Source organism: Hypanus sabinus, chromosome 2, assembly GCF_030144855.1.
Source record: "Hypanus sabinus isolate sHypSab1 chromosome 2, sHypSab1.hap1, whole genome shotgun sequence".
NCBI classification, from domain to species: domain Eukaryota; kingdom Metazoa; phylum Chordata; class Chondrichthyes; order Myliobatiformes; family Dasyatidae; genus Hypanus; species Hypanus sabinus.
In genome coordinates, this window is record NC_082707.1 from 119,541,534 (window position 1) to 119,564,934 (window position 23,401).

The following is a 23,401-nucleotide window of genomic DNA, read 5'->3' on the forward strand; positions in this document are numbered from 1 at the left end:
GAGCATTGCATTGACAGCAACCTGCCGCTGAAGCTGCTTCTCTGTCTCTGGATGATTCAAGGACATCTTCATGAGATAGTACCTCAAGAAGGCAGCATCCATCAATTTAAAAATCCTCATCCTCTGAAACGGGATCTCTACAGGAGCCTAAAGATTCCCTCAGTGATTTCTTACCCTCCATCAGGATTCTGAATACTGTGTGGACCATGTTACTGCTTTTCTTTGCATTATAATTTTGTGATGTTTTGGTAATTTTTATGTCTTTGCATGGTACAGCTGCCACAAAACCACAAATTTCTCATCCTAGGTCAGTGATGATATCTGATTCGTGAGTCTGGCAGCATTTGTAGAGGGAAATGGACAGTTGATGTTTTGTCGAGACCCTTCATTTGGACCCAAAATATCGACTGTCCACTTCTCTCCACAGATTCTGCCAGACCCACAAAGTTTCATCAACATTGAGCATTGCTCTGTATTCCAGAACGTGCAGTCTCTTGTATCTGCAGGAAGTTGGACACTGGGTCAGGTACGATTCAATTGAGCGTGGGGGGGTTAATCTCCCCTCCTTTACATACTGTTGAGGTCAGATCAGGTGTACAGTAGAACTGATTCAAAGATAGAGTGTTTGAAGGACTTTGCTGTGTTCAGAGAATTTCTGTTTTAGAACATAGACTGCACTGTCATATTCGAGCTGTTGCAAGGGGCCTCCTCCCTTGCCCCTTTCCTGTCCTTCCCAAGTTACAAATCCCGAATTGTACAGGCGAACGTTTGGGAAACTGGTGAGATAGGCTTGCAGCTACTGAGGGGCTGCATAATTCTTCTGATGGGTAGGAAAGGAGCATTTCAGTGTGCCTTCTCCCCCTCCTTCTCCCCCTCCTCTGCTCCCCCTCCTTCTCCCCCTCCTTCTCCCCCTCCTCCTCCCCCTCCTCCTCCCCCTCCTCCTCCCCTCCTCCTCCCTCCCCCCTCCCCTCCCCCTCACCCTCCCCCGTCCCCCTCCCCCTCCCCCTCACCCTCACCCTCCCCCTCCCCCCTCCCCCTCCCCCTCCCCCCTCCCCCCTCCCCCCCTCACCCTCCCCCTCACCCTCCCCCCCTCCCCCTCCACCCTCCCCCTCACCCCTCCCCCTCCCTCCCCCCTCCCCCTCCCCCTCCCTCCCTCCCCCCTCCCCCTCCCCCTCCCCCCCTCCCCCTCCCCCCCTCCCCCTCCCCCTCCCCCTCCCCCCTCCCCCTCCCCCTCTCCCCCTCCCCCTCCCCTCACCCTCCCCCTCACCCTCACCCTCACCCTCACCCTCACCCTCACCCTCCCCCATGCTGCAACAGTCAGGTTGGGTCCAACTAAGCATACTCATTTAACTGAGAAGGTGGAAGCTGGTTGGATACCATCGTGTGCCCACTCCCTCTCCTGTCACTCAGCTGTTTCTGTGATCCTGACATTGACATGGATAGAAAACTGGTTGCAGATAGAAAGCAAAGGGTAGCGGTGAATGGGTGTTTCTCGGAATGGCAGGTGGTGACTAGTGGGGTGCCACAGGGCTCGGTATTGGAACCACAGCTGTTTACGATTTACGTCACGATTTAGATGAAGGCATTGAGAATAACATCAGCAAGTTTGCTGATGATACTAAGCTGGGTGGGCAGTGTGACATGTGATGAGAATGTTAGGAGAATTCAGGGTGACTTGGATAGGCTGGGTGAGTGGGCAGATACTTGGCAGATGACGTTTAATGTGAATAAGTGTGAGGTTATCCACTTTGGGAGTAAGAACAGGAAGGCAGATTATTATCTGAACGGTGTAAAGTTAGGTAAGGGAGAAATACAAAGAGATCTAGGAGTCCTTGTTCATCAGTCACTGAAGGTGAATGAGCAAGTGCAGCAGGCAGTGAAGAAGGCTAATGGAATGTTGGCCTTTATTACAAAGGGAATTGAGTACAAGAGCAAGGAAATCCTCTTGCATTTGTACAGAGCCCTGGTGAGACCAGACCTGGAGTATTGTGTACAGTTTTGGTCTCCAGGGTTAAGGAAGGACATCCTGGCTGGAGAGGAAGTGCAGCGTAGATTCACAAGGTTAATTCCTGGGATGTCAGGACTGTCTTATGCAGAGAGGTTAGAGAGACTGGGCTTGTACACGCTGGAATTAAGGAGATTGAGAGGATCTGATTGCAACATATAAGATTATTAAGGGATTGGACAAGATAGAGGCAGGAAATATGTTCCAGATGCTGGGAGAGTCCAGTACCAGACGGCATGGTTTGAGAATAAGGGGTAGGTCATTTAGGACAGAGTTAAGGAAAAACATCTTCTCCCAGAGAGTTGTGGGTGTCTGGGAATGCACTGCCTCGGAAGGCAGTGGAGGCCAATTCTCTGGATGCTTTCAAGAAGGAGCTAGATAGGTATCTTATGGATAGGGAAATTAAGGGATATGGGGACAAGGCAAGAACCGGGTATTGATAGTAGACGATCAACCATGATCTCAAAATGGCGGTGCAGGCTCGAAGGGCCCGAATGGTCTACTTCTGCACCTATTGTCTATTATCCCTTCCCACAGTGCTAATGTTCATTTCCACCTTGTGAGCAGTCCTCAAGGACTGGTGACCACCTGTGTGTGCTTTCAGAGCTGAGTAGTTTCAACTCCTGGAGCCCGAGTCCTGGGGCCAGAGTCTTGTGTCTGTTAAAGGTTGAGATGGGTCTCTAATCACTTGGATTATAGCGAAAGGGGATCTGAGGTACAATACTGTGTAGAAGTCTTATATACTTATAAAAGTATTTTTTACACAGTACTGTCCTTATCAACGTGGAGTGAAGTGAGAGTTTGTAAATCTGATGGGAGCAGAGGATGTTGGGAATGGTGAGGGTGGAGTGCTGTGGGAGGGGTGCGGGACAGGTGGCAGAGAAGGAGTGCCGAGGATAGGGACAGGGAGAATGGCCTGGGTACAGACACATCCGGCCTTGAGACACCAGACAAGGTCATTTGATTCCAAACAGCAAACACTAAGAAATCTGCAGATGCTTCGTCAGGACTCATGAAGGGTCTCGGCCCGAAACATCGACAGTGCTTCTCCTATAGACGCTGCCTGGCCTCCTGTGTTCCACCAGCATTTTGTGTGTGTTGATGATTCCAGACAACTGGTTTATTAATAATTATAGACCGTCTGTCTGGTGCTTCCTGCTCCCTCTCCTCTCCCTTCCCTTTTCCCAACCATGATTCAATAGAGATCCAGATCAGAATCTGGTTTATCATCACTCACATATGTCATGAATATGTTTTTGAGACAGCAGTACAGTGCAATGCATAAAATTCCTACCGTACTGTGCAAAGATCTTGAGCACCCTAGCCTGAGACCTCTGCACAGTACTGTATGTACAGATGAATCGGAGATGATTCTACTGCATGATGGACAGGCCAATCTCAAGAGATGGATAGACTCCTGCTGTACCTGCTTCCTATTGTGTCATAGCGCAGGCTGTAGGGCCAATCCTATTTCCACACCAAGATGAGTGTAGATAGGTAATCGAATGGCGGCATATGTCTCTATACTAATCCAATCGGCCAACACTTGGTCTATAGCCTTCTGTGCTGTGGCAGTATGAATGCATGTCGAGATAGTTGAATCTTGTCAGAGTCTCTGCCTCCACTATTGTTTCATTGTCACAGATTCAAACCAAACCACCATCTGGGTGAAAATAAAATCTTCCTGAGATTCCCCTCCAGACCTCTTACCCCTTGTCCTAAACGTACTCTCTAATTTTAGGTACTTCTTCTGTGGAAGGTTTCTTCCTACCTACCCTATATCTGAACTTCAATTCTAAATACCTCCAGCTTCTCAGTAAAACAAACCCCAGCCTCTCCAGTCTGTTCTCAAAACTGAAACATTCTTCATATCATGGTTTAGATCTGAGGGTTGTATTTCTATTGTTGAAAGCTCTCACCAGCTGCCTCCACCTCTGGCTGACGTGGGCTCCAATCCAAACCTTGGTTGTGAATTATGCCCCCGATCACTTTTTTTATTGAGATACAGCCCTTTCAGTTCTTCAAGCCATGCTGCCCAGCAATTCCCTGATTTAATGCTAGCCTAACCACAGCACAGTTTACACTGACCAATGAATCTTCCAGCCGGTGTGGCTTCAGACTGTGGGAGGAAACCAGAGCACCTGGAGGAAACCCATGCAGTGCTGGGGAGAACATACAAACCCCTTACAGGCAGTGGCAAGGAATTGAACCTGGGAAAGATATGAATTCTATCGAAAGAGTGCAGAGGAGATTTACAAGGATATTGCCTGGATTGGAGGGGCGTACCTTAGGCGAATAGGTTGAGTGAACTTGGCCTTTTCTCCTTAGTGCGATGGAGGATGTGAGCTGACCTGATAGAGGTGTACAAGATAATTTTCTGTTTAGCATGTCACACCAGACAGTCAGCCATTCTTATCTGGCGCGTGGTGTCAGGATTGGTCTCCTTTCAGATTAACCGGGTCCCAGTATGAAAGTTCCTGACTCGACCCTGTTTTTTTTTCACGAGGCTGAGTGGCTAGCTCAACACTCAACCCGGCACGGATGGAAAGCGGCTTGGGAGTGGCCCGACTTGGATTCGAACTTGGGAGCCTTCGTTCCGGAGTCTGGCGCTGAAGCCATTGTGCCACCAGCCGGGTATAAGATGATGAGGAGGCATTGATCGTGTGGATAGTCGGAGGCTTTTTCCCAGGGCTGGAATGGCTAGTATGAGAGGGCACAGTGTTAAGGTGCTCGGAAGTAGTAAGTTTTTCACACAGTGGTGGGTCTGTAGAATGCTCTGGTGGTGATGGTGGTCGAGGAGGATACAATAGGGTCTTTTAAGAGATGGGTACATGGAGGGCAATGCGGTAGGGAAATTCCAGGCAGTTTCTAGAGTAGGTTAAGTGGTTGGCACAACATTGTGGGCTGTAGATGCCTGCGTTCCATGATCTACTCACCTGGACTGAAAAGCGTTGTGCTACCCTTGTACCTTGTGCTCCCTATGAATGGAAACGTGGCTTGCGTAGGAGGCCAGTCGTGTGATGAATATGTCCTCCTCTCTCTGATCCTGACATCAGAACCCTCCATCTCACCCCTTCTATATCAGTCACCTCCTCGTCTCTGCCCTGTTTACCAATCCCCAGTGGATACAACCTCACCCGATCAACTCCTTCATTCCCTTCCCGTTTCCAGGCACTTAATTCCTCTTGAACCACCGTTGTAATGAAACGAGACATCCCAGTTTCCTCGTCTTTCCAAGACCCTTCATGCATGGCAATGTCTGAAAAGTTTGAAAATCTTGGATGAAGTGTAGAAACTGAAATTACACAGAACCAAATGGGGTAGATGATAATTTGTCCAAGTCAAGTTGCTATTTTGGAATACTGATCATTACATGAGACCAATAGACATCATCAGTGTACATGATTGAGGGTTTCACAGGATGTTCTGGTAACACATATAGCTGTCTGCCAGAGTAGAGATAATACAGGATCACTACAGCCGCATCAGTGCACAATTCTTCCCCTCCCCCCCCCCCCCCAACTCCTTTGGTGTCATACAGAAGGTCACATTTCAATTCCCAGGAAGCCTTTGGAAGTGGCAGAGGAGAATAATCTCGGAGAGCATATTGTGGGCTGAACAATACCCCTTTTGTGCTTGCAGGCACTGGGTAAAGCAGGGGTTAAACCTGTGTGGGTTGGAGTGCCATGGAAGTGGCCTTTAGCATTGGAGGAGGAGAAGTATCCACTTCCAGAGCTCAACTGTACTTTGACAAAGGGAGTCCTTTGGAATTAAAGTTGGTGATGGCAAATAAGTTTCAAAGGCACATGTAGCCTTGGTTACAAGAGGGTCAACTGCAGTAGCCTGAGTGTTAAAGGGACAAGCATGGGCACACTAATCTGTAAAGTGTGTGTGTGTAGCATGTGCTGCCAGTTCCTGGCTCTCAAGCCCCGCCGCAGCAGCCATCACATAGGCTATGAATGGACAGCTAAGCAGCAGAGAGTCTCGCAGTCAATCTGACGCAGGAACCCTGTGATTACAGAACTGAATTCATTATCCAGAGCATCTGATGCAGGAACCCTTTGATTACAGAACTGAATTCATTATCCAGAGCATCTGACGCAGGAACCCTTTGATTACAGAACTGAATTCATTATCCAGAGCATCTGACGCAGGAACCCTTTGATTACAGAACTGAATTCATTATCCAGAGCATCTGACGCAGGAACCCTTTGATTACAGAACTGAATTCATTATCCAGAGCATCTGACGCAGGAACCCTTTGATTACAGAACTGAATTCATTATCCAGAGCATCTGACGCAGGAACCCTGTGATTACAGAACTGAATTCATTATCCAGAGCATCTGACGCAGGAACCCTGTGATTACAGAACTGAATTCATTATCCAGAGCATCTGACGCAGGAACCCTGTGATTACAGCACTGAATTCATTATCCAGAGCATCTGACGCAGGAACCCTGTGATTACAGAACTGAATTCATTATCCAGAGCATCTGACGCAAACCCAGCATCTGCATTAAGTTTTTTTTTTCCTCCTTCCCTTCTTTATAGCTGCTCATGTAGGACTTAGAGATGCCAGGCAGGATAGTGGAATGCTCCTCTTGCAGGATGTGGGAAGGCAGGGGGACCTGCAGTGGCCATGAAAACTGCAACTGTGAGAAGGGCATCTAGTTGCAGCTTCTAACAAACCGTGTTAAGGAGCTGGAACTGGATGAACTCTGGATCATTCGGGAGGCTGAGGGGGTGATAGGTAGGGCAAATAGAGAGGTCATTACACCTGAGGTGTAGGACATGGGAAACTGGGTGACAGGAAGGGGAAAAGGGTTAAGGGGCTATTACAGAGTACCCCTGTGTCCATCCCCCTCAACAACAGGTTTATCACTTTGGATACTGTTGGGGGGGGGGGGGTGTTGACCTCACAGTGGACAATCAGTGGTTGGGTCTCTGACACTATGTCTGTCTCTGTGACTCAGAAGGGAAAGGGGGTGGGGAAGAAAGAGGTGTGCTCTGGTGATAGGGATTTCATTAGTTTGTAGAACACACAGGAGTTTCTTTGGGCAAGAACTAGATTACTGGATGGTATGTTGCTTCCCCTGCCAGGGAAAGGAATATCTCAGACTGAGTTTTCAACATTAAGTGGGGGGGGGGGGGGGGGGTGAACAGCCAGGAAGTCATGGTCCATGTAGGTACCAGTGACATGAGTAGGTCGAGTGACGAGTTTCTGCATAGGGAGTTCAGGGAATTAGGTTCTAAGTTAAAGGGCAGGACCTCCAGGGTTGTGATCTCAGAATTGCTACATGTGCCATGTGCTAGTGAGGGTAGAACTAGGAAGATTATACAGGTGTCTCCCACTTTACAAATGTTCACTTTACATCACTTCACTTTTACAAAAGACCTACATTAGTAACCTGTTTTCGCATTACAAAGAGGATTTTCGCTTTTACGAAAAATTTTCTCATGAATTAATGGTTCTTCACTTTATGCCATTTCAGCTTCAGAAAGGTTTCATAGGCTCTACCTTTGTAAAGGGGGTGGGGGCACCTATACAGCTTAATACGTGGCTAAGGAATTAGTGTAGGGCGGAGGGCTGGCATAAGATTTTTGGTCATCAGGCTCTCTCTCAGGGAAGGTGAGGCCTGTACAGAAGGTAGAGCTGGCACCTGAATTGGAGGGAGACTATCACCCCAGCAGGAAGGTTTGTTAATGCTGCACAGTGTGATTTAACCTAGAGTTGCAGGGGATGGGAACCAGAGTGCCAGAACAGTTAGTGGAGAGTTTGTGGAGGCAGATGTTGGTAAGACCTCAGACACAGTTAGGGATCAAAAGTGTGGTACGACTAGTATCCTGAACTGCGTATATTTCAATGCAACAATTATTGTAGGAAAGGTGGATAATAGTGCTGAAGATGAGGTGGCTGCTTTGCAAACAGAGGCAATGTGTAGTGAGGAGGGGCTGTTGATAGGGCAAAATTACAGTCAACAGGATGACATCATGTAAGAAGCAGACAAAATCTAAAAGGGTGAATACAGGACAGAAGGTGTTGTATCTGAAACCATGCAGCACAGGGAGTAAGATAGATGAACCTGCAGCACAGTTGCAAACTGGCAGGTATGATGTTGCCATACTGAATGATGGCTGAAAGATCTTAATGCCCAGGAATACACATTACATCAAAAGGGCAGGCAGGAAGGCAGAGGTGGCAGCATTGTTCTGTTGGTTTAAAAAAAAATCTTTAGAAAGAGGTGACATAGGGTCAGAAAGTGTTGAATCATTGTGGATAGAGCTAAGGAAATGCAAGGGTAAAAAGACCCTAATGGGAGTTGTATACATACAGCCAAACAATAGTAAGGATGTGGCCTACAAATTGCAACAGTAGATACAAAATTACAGAAGCACATGAGGGAGGAGTTGGCCAGAATTGATTGGAAAAGAACATTGGCAGGGATGATGGCAGATCAGCAATGGCTGGGATTTCTGGAAGCAATTCAGAAGGCTCAGGGTATATACATCCCAAAGAGGAAGAAGTATTCTAAAGGCAAAATGACACAACTGTGGCTAACAAGAAAAGTCAAAGCCAACATAAAAGCCCAAGAGAGAGCGTATAATAGCAAAAATTAGTGGGAAGTTAGATTGGGAAGCTTTTTTAAAAACCAACAGAACACTACAAAAAAAAATCATCAAGAAAGTAAAGTTGGAATACAAAAGTTAGCTAACCAGCAATATTAAAGAGGCTACCAAAAGTTTCTTCAGATACATAAAGTATAAGAGAGGCAAGAAAGGATATTGGACCGCTGGAGAACAATGCTGGAAAGGCAGCAATAAGGGACAAGGAAATGGCAGATGAAATGAAAAAGTATTTTGCATCAGTTTTCACTGTGGAAGACACTAGCAGAATGGTGGAAGTTTCAGGTGTCAGGGGTCATGAAGAGTATGAAGTTCCCATTTCTAGAGTGAAGGTTCTTAGGAAACTGAAGGTAGATGTATCACCTGGATGAGATGGTGTACACTCCAGTGTTCTGAAAGAGGTGGCTGAAGAAACTGTGGGGTAATGATCTTTCAAGATTTACTAAGTTCTGGAATGGTTCCAGAAGACCATTGGAAATTGGAAGTGTCAAGAAATTGGAAATGTCACTCCACTCTTCAAGAAGGAAAAGAGGAAGATGAAATGAAACTGTAGGCCAATTAGTCTGAGCTCAGTGGTTGGGAATCTGTTGGAGTTGATTATGGAGTTTCAGATTGCTTGGAGGCTGTAGTCAGCATGGTTTCCTTGAGGGAAATCTTGCCTGACAAATCTGTTGGAATTCTTTGAAGAAATGACAAGCAGGAAAGACAGAGGAAAATTGGTTGATGTTGTGTACTTGGATTTTCAAAAGGCCCTTGACAAGGTGCACACATGAGGCTGCTTAACAAGCTATGAACCCATGGTATTACAGGAAAGATTCTAGCGTGAATAAAGCAGTGGCTGATTGGCAGGAAGCAAAAAGCGGGAATAAAGGACACCTTTTCTGGTTGACTGCCGGTGACTAGTTGTGTTCCATAGAGGACAGTGTTGGGACAGATTCCTTTTTTTGTATATGTCAGTGACTTAGATGATGGAATGGATGGCTTTGTTGCTAAGTATGCAGACGATAAGAAGATGGGTGGAGGGGCAGGTAGTTTTGAGGAAGTAGAGAGAGGCTACAGAAGGATTTGGACAGATTAGGAGAATGGTCAAGCAATTGACAGATGGAATACAGAGCCAGGAAGTGTATGTTCATACACTTTGGCTGTAGAAACTAAATGGTAGACTATTTTCTAACTGGAGAGAAAATACAAAATAAACTGAAGTGCAAAGGGACTTAGGAGTCCTTGTGCATGATTTCCTAAAGGTTCATTTGCAGGTTAAATCTGTGGTGAGAAAGGCAAATGCAATGTTAACATTCATTTCAAGAGGACTAGAATATAAAAGCAAGGATGTAATGTTGAGACTTTATAAAGCACTGGTGAGGCCTCACTTGGAGTAGTGTTGTGAACAGTTTTGTGCCCCTTAGAAAGGATGTGCTGAAACTGGAGAGGGTTCAAAAGAAATTCACAAAAATGTTTCTAGGATTGAATGGCTTGTCATATGAAGAGTCTGGGCCTGTATTCACTGGAATTCAGAAGAATGAGGGTTGACCTCATTAAAACCTTTGATTGGTGAAAGGCCTTGATAGAGTAGTTGTGGAGAAGGTGTTTTCTATGGTAAGAGAGTCAAGACCCGAGGAAACAGACTCTGAATAGAGGGGCATCCTTTTAGAATGGAGTTGAGGAGGAATTTCTTTAGCTAGAGAGTGGTGAATCTGCAGAATTCCTTGCCACAGATAGCTGTGATGGACAAGTCTTTTTGGATATTTAAAGCAGAGGTTGATAGATTCTTGATTGGCCGAGGCTTGAGGAGATGCAGGGAGAAGGCAGGAGATTGGGGCTGAGAGGAAAATTGGATCGGCCATGATAAAATGGTAGGGCGGACCTAACAGGCCAAAGGGCCTAATTCTGTTCCTGGAACTTATGGTCTAGTTCCAAAACTGCAGGGAGGAAAGGGGGGTGGATTTAAAAAGGAGTTTGATCTCCTCAGAAGTATCACAAGAAATGTCTTATTTCTATGGCAGCTTTATGGAGTAATTTGATTTAGTGATGGCCAGTCAGGGAGTTTTACAACTCCGGTTTGTTTCAGCTCTGTCCCAGGTAGAGAGCCTCATTTATCTCTAGTGACTGTCGACCTAATACAAACTGTAACCTTGATTTTTGTTCCACTTCCCAGATTTCCCCGTTACATCGAATGAGGCCATTTGGTCTGTTAACCTTATGCCAGCTCACAGAATGATCCCATTCCCATTAACTATCCCTACAGCCCATCAGCAACTCCCACCTACATACTATGGATAATTACAGCTGTCAGTTAACCTAACAATCCTTGTGTCTCTGGGCAGTGGAAGGAAACCTGCAGGTTAATTGTCCTGGTGTCAGACTAGTGTGTTTAAAATCTGCTTAAAGCATCTTGAGTATTTGATTTTGTCTAAGATGTTACATAAATGCAAGATGTTGCTGCTCGCTAAAGGGCCTTTTGAAGGACCACTTTTAGAAATGAGGAGGCAGCAATGGGAGAAATTTGGAAGAAAACAGTGTGAGAGACGGTGCTGAGGTCAAAGTTTTACAACAAGTGGCAAGAGTTTCTAAAAGGACCAAGTGTGTTAGAGAGACTGAGAGGGGTATAGGGAGGGAATCTTACTGCATGGGGCCTTGGCAGCAAAAGGCACAGTCACCAGTGCTGAGTGATGAGGAGGAGTAGGAGGGAGACTAGATATGCAAAAGTTGGCTGGACTATAGGGGATTTGGAGAGGAGGGACTGAAGTTGTGAAGGTTTTAGCATTAAAATAATAAAGATTTTGAAACAACTGTTGATTGTCTAACACTCTTCATTTTTCAATATCGTGTGAATCACTTTGTTTTATTTACCCCAGAATGAGACACTGCAGCGGCTTTTTCTGGGTCATCTCCCATTAGAAATTCTTTACCTTGTACCCTCTTGGCTGACGTTCAGAAATGTGTTTAATGTCACTGGCATATGTCGTGAAGTTTGTTGTTTTGCAGTAGCAGTAAAGTGCAATGCATAATAAAAAAAACTATAAATTACAATAAGAAATATATATTTAACTTTAATATGTATTTCAAAAAAAAGGGGGGGGGGAATATTGAGGTAGTGTGTATGAGTTTATTGTCCATTCAGAAATCTGATGGTGGAGGCGAAGAAGCTGGTTCTGAAACAATGAGTGTGTGTCCTCAGGCTCCTGTAGCTGCAACTCGATGGCAGCAGTGAGAAGAGGGCAAGTCCTGCGTGATGGGAGTCCTTAATGATCAATGCCGCCTGTTTGAGGCGTCTTCTTTTGAAGATGTTCTCAATGCTAGGGAGACTAATGTCCATTGTGGAGCTGGCTGAGTTTACAACTTTATGCAGTTTTTTTTCCCCAATCCTGTGCAGATTGCCCCTCCATTGCCAGATGGTGACGCAGCCAGTTAGAATTCTCTCCACAGTACTTCTGTAAAAACCTTCGGTGACGTACCAAGTACCCTCAAACTCCTACTGAAATATTGCAGCTATCATGACTTCTTTGTAACTGCATCAATACGTCGGGCCCAGGATCAACCTTCAGAGATGTTGACACACAAGAGCTTTAAACTGCTCACTTTTCCCGCTGCTGATCCCTCGATGAGGACTGGTGTGTGTTCCCTCGACTTCCCCTTTTTGAATTCCTTGGTCTTACTGGTATTGAGTGCAATTGTTACTGCGACGCCACTCAACCTGCTGAGCTATCTTGCTTTTGTATGCCTTCTTATCACCTTCTGAAATTTTGCCAACAATAGTTGTGTCATCGGCAAATTTATAGATTGGTGTCTGAGCTCTGCCTAGCCACACAGTGTGGGTGTAGAGAGAGTAGAGCAGTGGGCTAAGCACACATCCTTGAGGTGCACCAGTGTTGATTGTCAATGTGGACAAAATGTTATTTCTGATCCGCACAGATTGTGGACTCCCAATGAGGAAAGCATGGGATAGATACATCCCACAAAAGAACTAGTATTCTAAAGGCAGGATGACCAGAAAAGTCAAAAGCAGCATAAAAGCTGAAGAGAGAGCATGTAATAGAGCAAAACTTAATGAGAAATTAGAGGATTAGGAAGATTTTAAAAATGAACAGAAGATGTCTAAAAGCCATAAGGGGGAAATATGAATGTAAGCTAGCCAATAATATCAAAGAGGGCACTAAGGGTTTTTCAGATATATAGAGGGCAAAAGAGTTGAGAGTAGATATCGGACTACTGGAAAGTAATGCTGGAGAGGTACTAATGGGGAACATGGGAATGGCGGATGAACTAAGTAAGTATTTTGTATCAGTCTTCACTGTGGAAGACTCTAGCAGTATCAGAATCAGAATCCTTTATTATCGCCAAGTATGAGGACACATACAGGGAATTTGATACCAGTTTCCCTGAGCTCTCTCTGTACAGAATTAAAAGCAAACAAAAGTGCAAATAATCATAAACTATATACAATGAGGTCCACCTCATTGAATGTACAGGTGGACTTGATTTATAATAGACTGAAATTCAAGTGTTCATAAGACTGATGGCGTACGGAAAGAAACTCCTGGAAGTTCGAGATTGTTGGTGGGCAGAAGTGAGACAGTTGCTATTACTGGGGAGAAATTGCTTGGGAAGCTGATAGATAGGTCACCTGGACATGACGGACTACACCCTAATGTTCTGAAGGAGGTAGCTGAGGGGATCGTGGACTCGTTAGTAATAATCTTTCAAGAATCACTAGATTCTGGCATTGTTTTGGAGGGCTGGAAAACTGGAAATGGCACTCCACGCTTCAAGAAGTGAGAGATGGAAGGAGGGAGATTGTAGGCCAGTTAACCTGACCCCAGTGGTTCAGAAGATGTTGGAGTTGATTATCAAGGAGGAGGACTCAGAGTAGTTAGAGGCACATGTTAAAATAGGCCAAAGTGATCATGGTTTCTTTAATCTTGCCAGACAAATCTGTTGGAATTCTTTGAAGAACTAACAAGCAGGTTCAGAAGGCCTTTGGCAAGGTGATGTATATAAAGCTTCTTAACAAGATGAGAATCTATGACATTACAGGAATGATACTAGATTATATAAACCACTTGCTTATTTGCAGGAGACGGCAAATAAGGGATCCTTTTCAGATTGGCTGCCGGTGACAAGTTTTGTTCCTCTGGTTGGTATTGGGACTGCATTTTTTTTAATGTTAGATGTCAGTGATTTGAATGATGGAATTTATGAGTTTGTGGTCAAGTTTGCAGATGGTACGAAGATAGATGGAGGGGCAAGTAATGCTGACAAAGCAGGGAGACTGCAGAAGGACTTAGACAGATTAGGAGAATGGGCAAAGAAATGGCAGATGGAATATTGTGTCATGCACATTGGTAGAAGGAACAAAAGCATAGACTATTTTCTAAGTGGCCAAAAAATTCAGATATCTGGGGTGAAAGGGACTTGGGTAGCCACCTGTGGCACGAATTCCACAGGTTCACCACTCTCTGACTAAAGAAAATCGACATTATCTGCTATAAGTAGGAAACATCCTCTCTGCTCCCACTTTACCTAGGTCATAGATGCAGAGAGGATGTTTTTAAAAGTGTGAGAGTCTCAGACCAGAGAGTGCAGTCTCAGAACAGTAGAACGGCCTTTTAGAATGGAGGTGAGGAGCAATTTCTTTACTCAGAGTGGTGAATCTGTGGATAGGTGGAGGGCAAGTTATTGAGTATATTTAAAGCAGAGTTTGATGGGTTCTTGATTAGTCAGAGTGCCAAAGGTTACAGGGAGCTGTCTGGAGATGGGGTTGAGAGAACAAATAATCAGCCACAATTGAATGGCAGAACAAATTCGATGGGCTGAATGGTCTAGTTATGATCCTATGTCTTGCAAGACTGTAGAACAATACCTAGTACAATGAGATGGATGCTTGCACGGCACTTTCTCTGTAACTGTTGCATTCTGTTGTTGTTTATCCTTTCTACTCCCTCAGTGCACTAAAGCGTTGTAATGATCTGTACACATAGCCTGCAGTACTGTTTTTCACTATACCAGTACAGGTGACAATAATACACTAATTGACAAATGTTTCAATAAGGCCACTGTAGATCCAACTCTTTTAGCCTTCCACTATGAAGCCCTCAATCCAGCAAATAGCCTGTTGAATTCCAGACTGCATCTGCACTAGTTGATGGGACCAGACATGTGCCCAGTACTCCAGTCATGGCGTCAGGGGTGCAATTGTAACAATCAGCCCATCCTGTTGCATGGGAAGACCCAAAAAGGGAAGGCTGTACGGGGCAGAATGGGGGTGCACAGAACTCACTCTCAGCTGGAGTGTGGATGTGGGGAACGACTCTCCAGCTGATGCAGCTTTGGCTCCAGAGGTTGTGAACTGACAGCTGGGTTTTTAATTGATACGCTTAACTTATTCTTAAAACAGATGGGAAGGTAATTGAGCTTCCTGGAGAAGGGGCTCATGTTCCGAAGTCTTCTCCCTGTTTACTATATAATTCCTGCTTCAGCCACCCACATCTTCAAAGGCCCAGCAACAACAGAAACCTGCTCTGCCTTTAACAACCTCCCCAAGCTGTCTGGCCTCAATAGGAGGTGGGGTGGAGGGGTGAGAGAGTCACCGGTTGGTTCAAACAAGCTGTGTAATCACTTAACACACATCTAACAGGTGATGGATGAAACCCGAGACTCTCCTGCTTCCCCATTGTCTGGCATGTGTGTGATTTTTCTTCTTTTTAAGTGAATCACCGTAGAAGATTTCAACTGTTTCCCTTCCACTCTGAACATGTTTAGGATGAAAGCTGGGACTGCAGTCTACAATTACACACCAGCTGCGTGCCAGCAGTTTTGATAACAGCCAGCAGCCATACCCCTGCTAAAATCTCTGCTTTAGACAGACTAAACTGCTTGTAACACCACTGTCCATTAGGGCAGCAATGACTGTCCTCCATCTCTGGCAGTGTTCAGGGCTTCCCTCATCATGTCAGTAGCTTCCCCTCAGTTTTTCACTACTGTCAGACATGCGAATCCCGGGTGGAGACTCAGGAGTACCGTCGCACTCAGATGTAGAAGGATTCTTCATTGCTGTTTCTGTAACAGTTTTGTTTGACCAGTCAGGGCTGTTAGCCCTGAGCTGAATCCCCAAACGTGGAGGACCAGTGGACCACCGGTCTGGCCTCCACCCTTTGACTTGTTTGGCATTAATGACCCTACAAAGAGCCAAAGCACAAAGCCGTAACTCCAGCCAACTTAGCTCTCCAGTCACTGAGGCATGTAAGCCTCCAAACCATGCCATTTCTAGAAGTAGTAATGGGGTCAACGAAATAGTGGATTAATTGAATAAGTATTTTGCGTTAGTCTTCACTATGGAAGACACCAGCAGTATGGTGGAAGTTCTAGGTGTCGGGGGTCATGAAGTGTGTGAAGTTACCATTACTAGAGAGAAGATTCTTGGGGAAACTGAAAGGTCTGAAGGTAGATAAGTTACCTGAACCGGGTGGTGTGACTCAGGGTTCTGAAAGACTGAAGAGATCATGGAGGCATTAGTAATGATCTTCCAAGAATCACTAGATTTTGGAATGGTTCTGGAGGACTGGAGAATTGCAAATGTCACTCCACTCTTCAAGAAGGGAGAGAGGCAGAAGGGAGGAAACTATAGACCGGTTAGTCTGACCTCAGTGGTTGGCAAGAAGTTTGGAGTTGATTATTCAGGACGAGGTCTCAGGGTACTTTCAGGGATGTGATAAAATAGGCCGTAATCAGTACGGTTTCCTCAAGGGAAAATCTTGCCTGACAAATCTGTTGGAATTCTTTGAAGAAGTAACAGGTAAGATAGACGAAGGAGAATCGGTGGATATGGTGTACTTAGATGTTAAGAAGGCTTTTGACAAGGTGTCACACATGAGGCTGCTTAACAAGCTATGAGCCCATCTTACAGGAAAGAACCTAGTATGGATAAAGCAGTGGCTGATTGGCAGGAAGCAAAAAGTGGGAATAAAGGGAGCCTTTTCTGGCTGGCTGCTGGTGGCTCGTGGTGTTCCACAGTGGCCCAATTAGAACCAATTCATTTTATGTTATATGTCAATGATTTGGATGATGGAATTGATGGCATTCTTGCAAAGTTTGCAGATGATATAAAGACAGAGGGAGGTGCCGGTAGTTTTGAGGAAGTGGAGGAGCTGCGGATGGATTTGCACTTTGGTCGAAGAAACGAAATAGTTGACTATTTTCTAAATGGAGAGAAAATTTAAAAATCTGAGGTGCAAAGGGTCTTGGGAGTCCTTGTGCAGGATTTCTAAACATTAATTTGCAGATTGAGTCTGTGGTGAGGAAGGCAAATGCAATGTTAACATTCATTTCGGGAGGACTAGGATTTAAAAGCAAGGATCTAATGTTGAGACTTTATAGAGCCTTAGTGGGGCCTCACTTAAAGAATTGTGAACAGTTTTGGGCCCCTTAGAAAGAACGTGCTGAAACTGGAGAGGGTTCAAAAGAGGTTCACGAAAATGAATCTGGGATTGAATGGCTTGTCATATGAAGAGTGTTTGATGGCTCTGGGCTTGTAGTCACAAGAATTCAGAAGAATGAGGGGTGACTTCATTGAACCATGTTGAATTGTGAAATGCCTTGATAGAGTGGATTTAGAGAGGATGTTCCCTATGGCAGGAGAGTCTTAGACCAAAGGATACGGCCTCAGAATAGAGGGGTGTCCTTTGCCACCAGTAACTGTAGAGGCCAAATCTTTATGTATGTTTAAGGCAAAGGTTGATTGATCAGGGATTGAAGGGACATGAGGAGAAGGCAGGAGATTGGGGCTGACAGGAAAATTGGATCAGCTATGATGAAATGGCTGAGCAAATTCAATGGGCCAAATGGCCTAATTCTGCTCCTATATCTTATGGTCTTATGGCCCAAGGTTGTGGTCCTCTTGGAAGTGTATTTCTGTAGTGCCACTCCACAACTGAAGTAGTCCAAGGATGCTGAAGCAACATACAAAATGCTGGACAAACTCAGCGGGTTCGGCAGCATATACTGAGGGAAATGGACAATTGGCCTTTCGGGCCGAAACCATTTATCTGGATGTTGATCGGAAACACTGAGTGTCTATTTCTCTCCATTGATTCCACCTGACTGCTGAGTTCCTCCAGCAATTTCTTTGTTAATCCAGATTCCAGCATCTGCAGTCTCTTCTGTACCCACTCCTGATACTTACTCCTTGAGGTGTAATCTGTGGCCAAGCAGTTGCATCATTGAATTAATTCTGTCATTCATCGGTGTTGTAGTGTTGGAGCACTACAGCACAGAAACAGGCCCTTTGGCCCATTAGTCCATGCTAAGCAACACACATAAAATGCTGGAGGAACTCAGCAGGCCAGGCAGCATCTATGGCCTGAAACTTCGGCTGTACTCTTTTCCAAAGATGTTGCCTGGCCTGCTGAGTTCCTCCAGCATTTTGTGTGTGTTACTTGGATTTCTAGCATCTGCAGATTTTCCCTTGTTTGTGATTAGTCCATGGCAAATTTCTTTCTGTCTGGTCCCATCTACCCACACCCAGACCATAGCCTTCCATACCCCTCCCAAACTTTTCTTAAATGTTGCGATTGAACCCGCATCTACCACTTCTGCCGGCACTCTCACCACTCTCCTGAGTGAAAAATTTCACTACCATGTTCTTTTAAAATATTTCACCCTTAACCATGACCTCTAGTTCCAGTCTCACCCAACCTCAGGGGAAAAAGCTGCTAACATTTATCCTTTTACCTTATCTAAACCCCTCATAACTTTGTATGCCTCCATAAAATCTCCTCTCATTCTCATATGCTCCAGGGACTAAAGTTCTAACCTAGGCAAGCTTTGCCTGTAACTCATGTCCTAAAGATAAAGATTCATAAAGAGTCCCCAGAACTCTTTATGAATTTTCTCTGCAGTCTTTCAAGCTTATTGACATCTCTCCTGTAGGTAGGTGACCAGGACAGAACACAATACTCTAAATTAGACCTCACCAATGTTGTGTACAACTTAAAAATAACTTCCCAGCTCCTGTACTTAGTGCCTTGATTTATGGAGGCCAATGTGGTTTTTAAAAAAATATATCTTTACAACTCTATCTAACTGACTCCGTTTTTTCTAGGATTTGTGGATCTGTATTCCCTCATCCTGTGCTGGTCAGGATGAATATTTATTGAGAAGCATCATCCAGAAAGGTTTGCTAGCTTGGAAGTGTGGTCAGGTAGAGAACATAGAACAGTAGAGCACAGGAACCTTGCCCATAATTGTTGTGGCTTACTAATCAGTAATTAAATGTTTCGTATTCGTGCATCTAAGGGCCTCTTTAATGCCTCTAGCATATTTGCCCCCCTACCATCCTTGGCAGTTCATATCAATCTGCATAAAGACCCACTCTGCATATTTTCTTTGAACTTGTCCCTCTTACCTTAAGCACTTGCCCTCTACTATTAGATATTTCAACTGTGGCGTAAAGATGTTGGCCCTCTATCCACGCCTCTCATAATCCTATAAGAACTTCAATCAGGTCTTCCCTCAGCTTCCACCCCGCTCCAAAGAAAACAATGCCAGCTGTCCAATTTCCTTGTTGCACGTGTCCTCTGATCCAGCTGGCATCTTCTGCACCCTGTCCAAGAGCCAGAAGGCCACACCCCCATTGAATTCCACACTGGATTTTGTGCTCACTTCTCTGGAGAGGCCATCAACTCTTCCACCGGAGGGCAGAGTGTTGAGAAGCAGCGCTGTTGGGATGGTGCTGACTGCCAGCAGATTGAATGAAGTGGCATAGATTGAGACCATTCAGCCCATCATGTCAGTTCCAAACAAGGAAATACAGACTTTGAAGTGTGCCTGGCCCAGTAAATTAGCAATATGACAGACGGGTTACTTCATGCTGTATCTTATCCCCAAGAAACGAGAGATGTTGGTGAAAGGTTTCAAAGAGATTTAAATAAAGGGGAAGAGTAATGGGGGAGGAGGGAGAGTTGGAAAATGCGAGGCGTAACTGTTGGGGGGCCTACCTTCCTTTCCTGCTGGTTCTTTGAAGAAATAGCAGCCATTTCAACCTCTCCAGCCTCTCAACAAGCCTGATTCACTTCAATACCTTCCTTGCTCAGGCCAGGGTTGAAATCACTACCAAGGCCCAGGATTCCAATTAGTAATGTATCTGAAGAAGTGTCTCACCAGACCTGGCTCAGGCCAGAGCCTGCTTGTGGATTATGGGTTGGTAGCTCACAATGAGAGTCTAACTATTCCCAGTGGGGTTCTGTGTTTGGTAAGAGAGCTGTGTTAAAGTTGTAGTCTCATACAGTGAAACAACATAGAAATGGGCCCTTTGTCCCACTAGATCCTTGTCAACCTTTTTACCAACTGCACAAATGCCATTTGCCACTATTAGCACCATATTCTTCAATGTCTTTCCTACCTAAGAGTGCGTCCATCCTCTGCTCCCCTTTAAAGCTCCTTCCTTGGGATTGGTTTACTATTGCACCAAGACTGCAATGCACTGTAAAGCTTCTTGTTTTGCATGCCATTCAGACAGATCGTATGAAAGTACGTCGAGCTAGTAGAATGCAGAATAGAGTGTTTGTTACAGAGAAAGTGCATTGCAGGGAGACAAAGTGGAAGTGATATGACAGGGTCAACTGGGAGAGTGAGAGTTCATCTTAAAAGCCGTGCCCTCTTGTTTTTGATACCCCTACCGTGGGGAAAAGATATTGACTGTTTAACATATCTATGCCTCTCCTAATCTTGTGTACTTGGGCTTCCCCTCACCAGGTGGACTCTTGATGGAAGAGGTACCACGCTGTGTAAAGAGCCTCTCCTTGTGTTACTTGGGACATTGCTTAATTCTTGCTTGCTGTCCTCATTGCAGATGCAGGAGCTGGAACAAAGAGTGATTGAGGCAGACCAGCGGGCTGAGACTGCTGAGAAACAGGTAGGCTTTGTCGTCACCCCGTGTCCTGATCTTCTGTTGTGAGGTTCTAGACTACTCCACTGTTCCCTTTGTAACATCGTACCATCTGGATTTCCATTGTATGATCTTGTAGCTGTGACCTCAGAGGGGCATTGCACATTATAACCAGCACTCTTACATCTCCTAGGGAGTGCTGCTGCTGCTGCCTAGTGAAAGGATGCTGGGGAGAGTGTGGGGAAAGGGAGCTACCAGGAGACTGGTAGATCCTGGGCAGGCCAGTGAAGACCTTGTGCCTACAGGAGACCAGTTCTCTGTGAAAGGGACACTGAACCCTTCTAAGACATTAGGCCAGGGCTTCTGGCAGGGGATTTCCAAGCTGATTTCTGCAGAGGGCAATATAACACGAAGCCAGTCTTGGAGGAAGTCTGCAGTGCAGGCAGCAATATTCTCTACAGTGTGAAGGAAAGGTTGATGGTCGCCTTATCTTGTATATGGAGTTAAAATAGCCACCATCTTCCTCGCCCAAATCTGCACAATGACATGATCCTGGGGTCCATAAGCTGAGAGTTGCTATGACCTGAGGGCAGAGGTCATGGGAAGTCAGAGACGACAGCTTGAGTTTTGGTCCTTCAAAGTGTGCCATTTTGGGGAGAATTGGAATCATAAAACCTGGCTCATCAGAAAGTGATGGAGTCACACTTCAGACCAGCAGCAAGACTGGAGGCCTCACCAGAAGTGAGTTTTGGGTGTTGCACTGGTGTTGACTTTGGATCGAAAATAGTATCTGCTCCTCGCTGTCTTATCAACACAGGCACACCCCAAAGATGTGTGCATTGCCCACTGCTCTACATTTATGATAGTAACCTGGCACAGTTCAAACACCATCTGTAAATTCTCCAATGGTACAACTGTTATCTGCAGAACCTCAGAGGATGACAAGGAGGCGTACAGGAGTGAGATAGATCAGCTGGTTGACTGTTGACACAACAATCTTGCACTCAGCATCAGTAAGAGCAAGGAATTGATTGTGGACTTCAGGAAGGGGAAGTTGGAGGAGCACACAAATTAGTGCCCTTTGAGGGGTACTTTGTTCTAGGTGTTAACACCTTAGAGGGTCGATCCTGGGCCCAATCTTGATGCAATTACGATGAAGGCATGCCAGCAGTTATATTTCATTCAGAGTTTGAGGAGGTTTGGTATTTCACCAAAGACTCTAGCAAATTTCTACAGATTTTTTGTGGACAGCATTCCACCGTCTGGTCTAGAAGCTCCAGTGAGTAGTATCAAAAGACACTGCGAAGAATGTGCACTCAGCTGACTCCATCATGGGTGCGAGCCTCCTACCATCGAGGACATCTTCAAAAAGCACTCCCTCATGAAGTTGGCATCCATCATTAGGGCCCTTATTATCCAGGACATGTCCTCTTCTCATCACGACTGCCGAGGAGGAGGCAGAGGAGCCTGAAGACCTGTTTAAGGAACAGCTCCTTCCTCACCGCCATCAGATCTCCGAATGGTCCATGAACACTACCTCACTATTTTGCCCTCTTTTTGCACTGTTTGTTTTTTTAATATTTATTGTAACTTAGTATTTTTTTTAAATGTACTATTGCCGCAAAACAACAAACTTCACAGCCTATGTCAGTAACTTGTATAAACCTGATTTTGATCTGGGAGGGTTTGGCGCTGAGAGAAGTCCTGGTGCAGTTGAAGGTTCTGTCCCAGAGGCTAAGCTGCCCAGAAGTGGGTGAAGCATTTTCGTTGTGTTTAACAGCATGGAAATGTTTCTTTGGAGTTGAAAGGAAGAAATATTAAGCCTAAGGTTTTCTCCATAATGCTCAGAGTATTAAAACAATACCAGCTCGAAGTCGGACACTGTGCTATGAGCTCTCCTCCCTTGTCCATGTCTGGTAGCAATGGAGGGGGCTCTGCTCACTGTGAGCAGGTTACTCTGCTCACACCAGCTGCTGACCTGATTTCCACAGGCAGGTTCCAGTCTTAAAGCTCGTTTAGAGTAACTTGCTTCTCACCTGTGACATTCTCATTTCCCCACTCTACCACAACCTCCATTTCATGCACGTAATTTATAAACCCATGAGAGACCGTCTGGGGCATCGGGACTGAATTACTTTTCCTCCTCCTGATCTTGTGCTGAGATCCAGGGTGCTTCCTCTCACCATTATCCAGTGAGGCTGCGCCAACTCACTATGGGCCAGGCTCTCATCGTCAAGTGCTTTATGGAACCCGTTATTTCACTCCTCTGCCTGCAGATCGGCCGTTGAAGTGGTGGCTGTTTGTCAGGGAGTTGCTCCGCATCCTGGGCTCACCTGTCCTGTGTAACACCGTGCCGTTTCCCTGCATCGACTTGTCAAGCCTTGGTTTCTGCTCCAACCTCTCTGTGGCCTCGTAAATCTCCAGAGCTGGTGGGTACAGCCCTGTGGAGAGTGGGGCTCAGTGGCACAGCCAGTAGTGCTGTGGCTTCTCACTTTCAGCAACCCAGCTTCAATCCAAATCACCAGTACAGTCTGCACGGAGTCTCCCTGTTCTCCCTGTCACCCTGCACATCTCAAAGACCAGGGTCAGTGGGCTAACCGGCCAGTGTGAATGGCCTACAGTGTGAAGGTCAGTGGCAAAGATGAACCAAAGGAGAGTTGCTGAGAATGTGAGGACTATAAGTTACAGGGCTGAGGGGGAATAAGGGGAGATGGAATGGGGGCTGATGGGATTGCTCTGCTAAGAGCCAGCATGCACACAGAGGGCTGAATAGTCCCCTCTGTTTCAGTAAGTAGGCACGTAAACCACATGTTCTATCAGGATGTGTGCAAGGTATACATACCTATGTTGCCGGTGCTGTGTGGGTCTTGCTTTGGCCAGTGTGGTGAT

The 23,401-nt window shown here is 45.6% G+C and overlaps 1 protein-coding gene across 3 annotated transcripts in view; it reads left to right on the forward strand.

Annotated features, from left to right (window-relative positions):
- plekhh1 (pleckstrin homology domain containing, family H (with MyTH4 domain) member 1) overlaps nucleotides 1-23,401 on the forward strand; it is a 140,027-nt gene that overhangs the window by 21,197 nt on the left and 95,429 nt on the right. The window contains exons 1-3 of one of the 3 annotated variants that reach the window (XM_059953344.1): nucleotides 13,580-13,616; nucleotides 13,706-13,765; nucleotides 20,477-20,539. The exons of 1 other annotated variant lie outside the window; for it this stretch is intronic. In XM_059953344.1, the coding sequence (XP_059809327.1) occupies nucleotides 20,477-20,539 (63 nt within the window). In that variant the 5' untranslated portion in view covers nucleotides 13,580-13,616; nucleotides 13,706-13,765. Of the gene's footprint in view, nucleotides 1-13,579; nucleotides 13,617-13,705; nucleotides 13,766-20,476; nucleotides 20,540-23,401 lie in introns of those variants that run through there. One more of the 3 variants, XM_059953329.1, reaches the window with a different exon arrangement.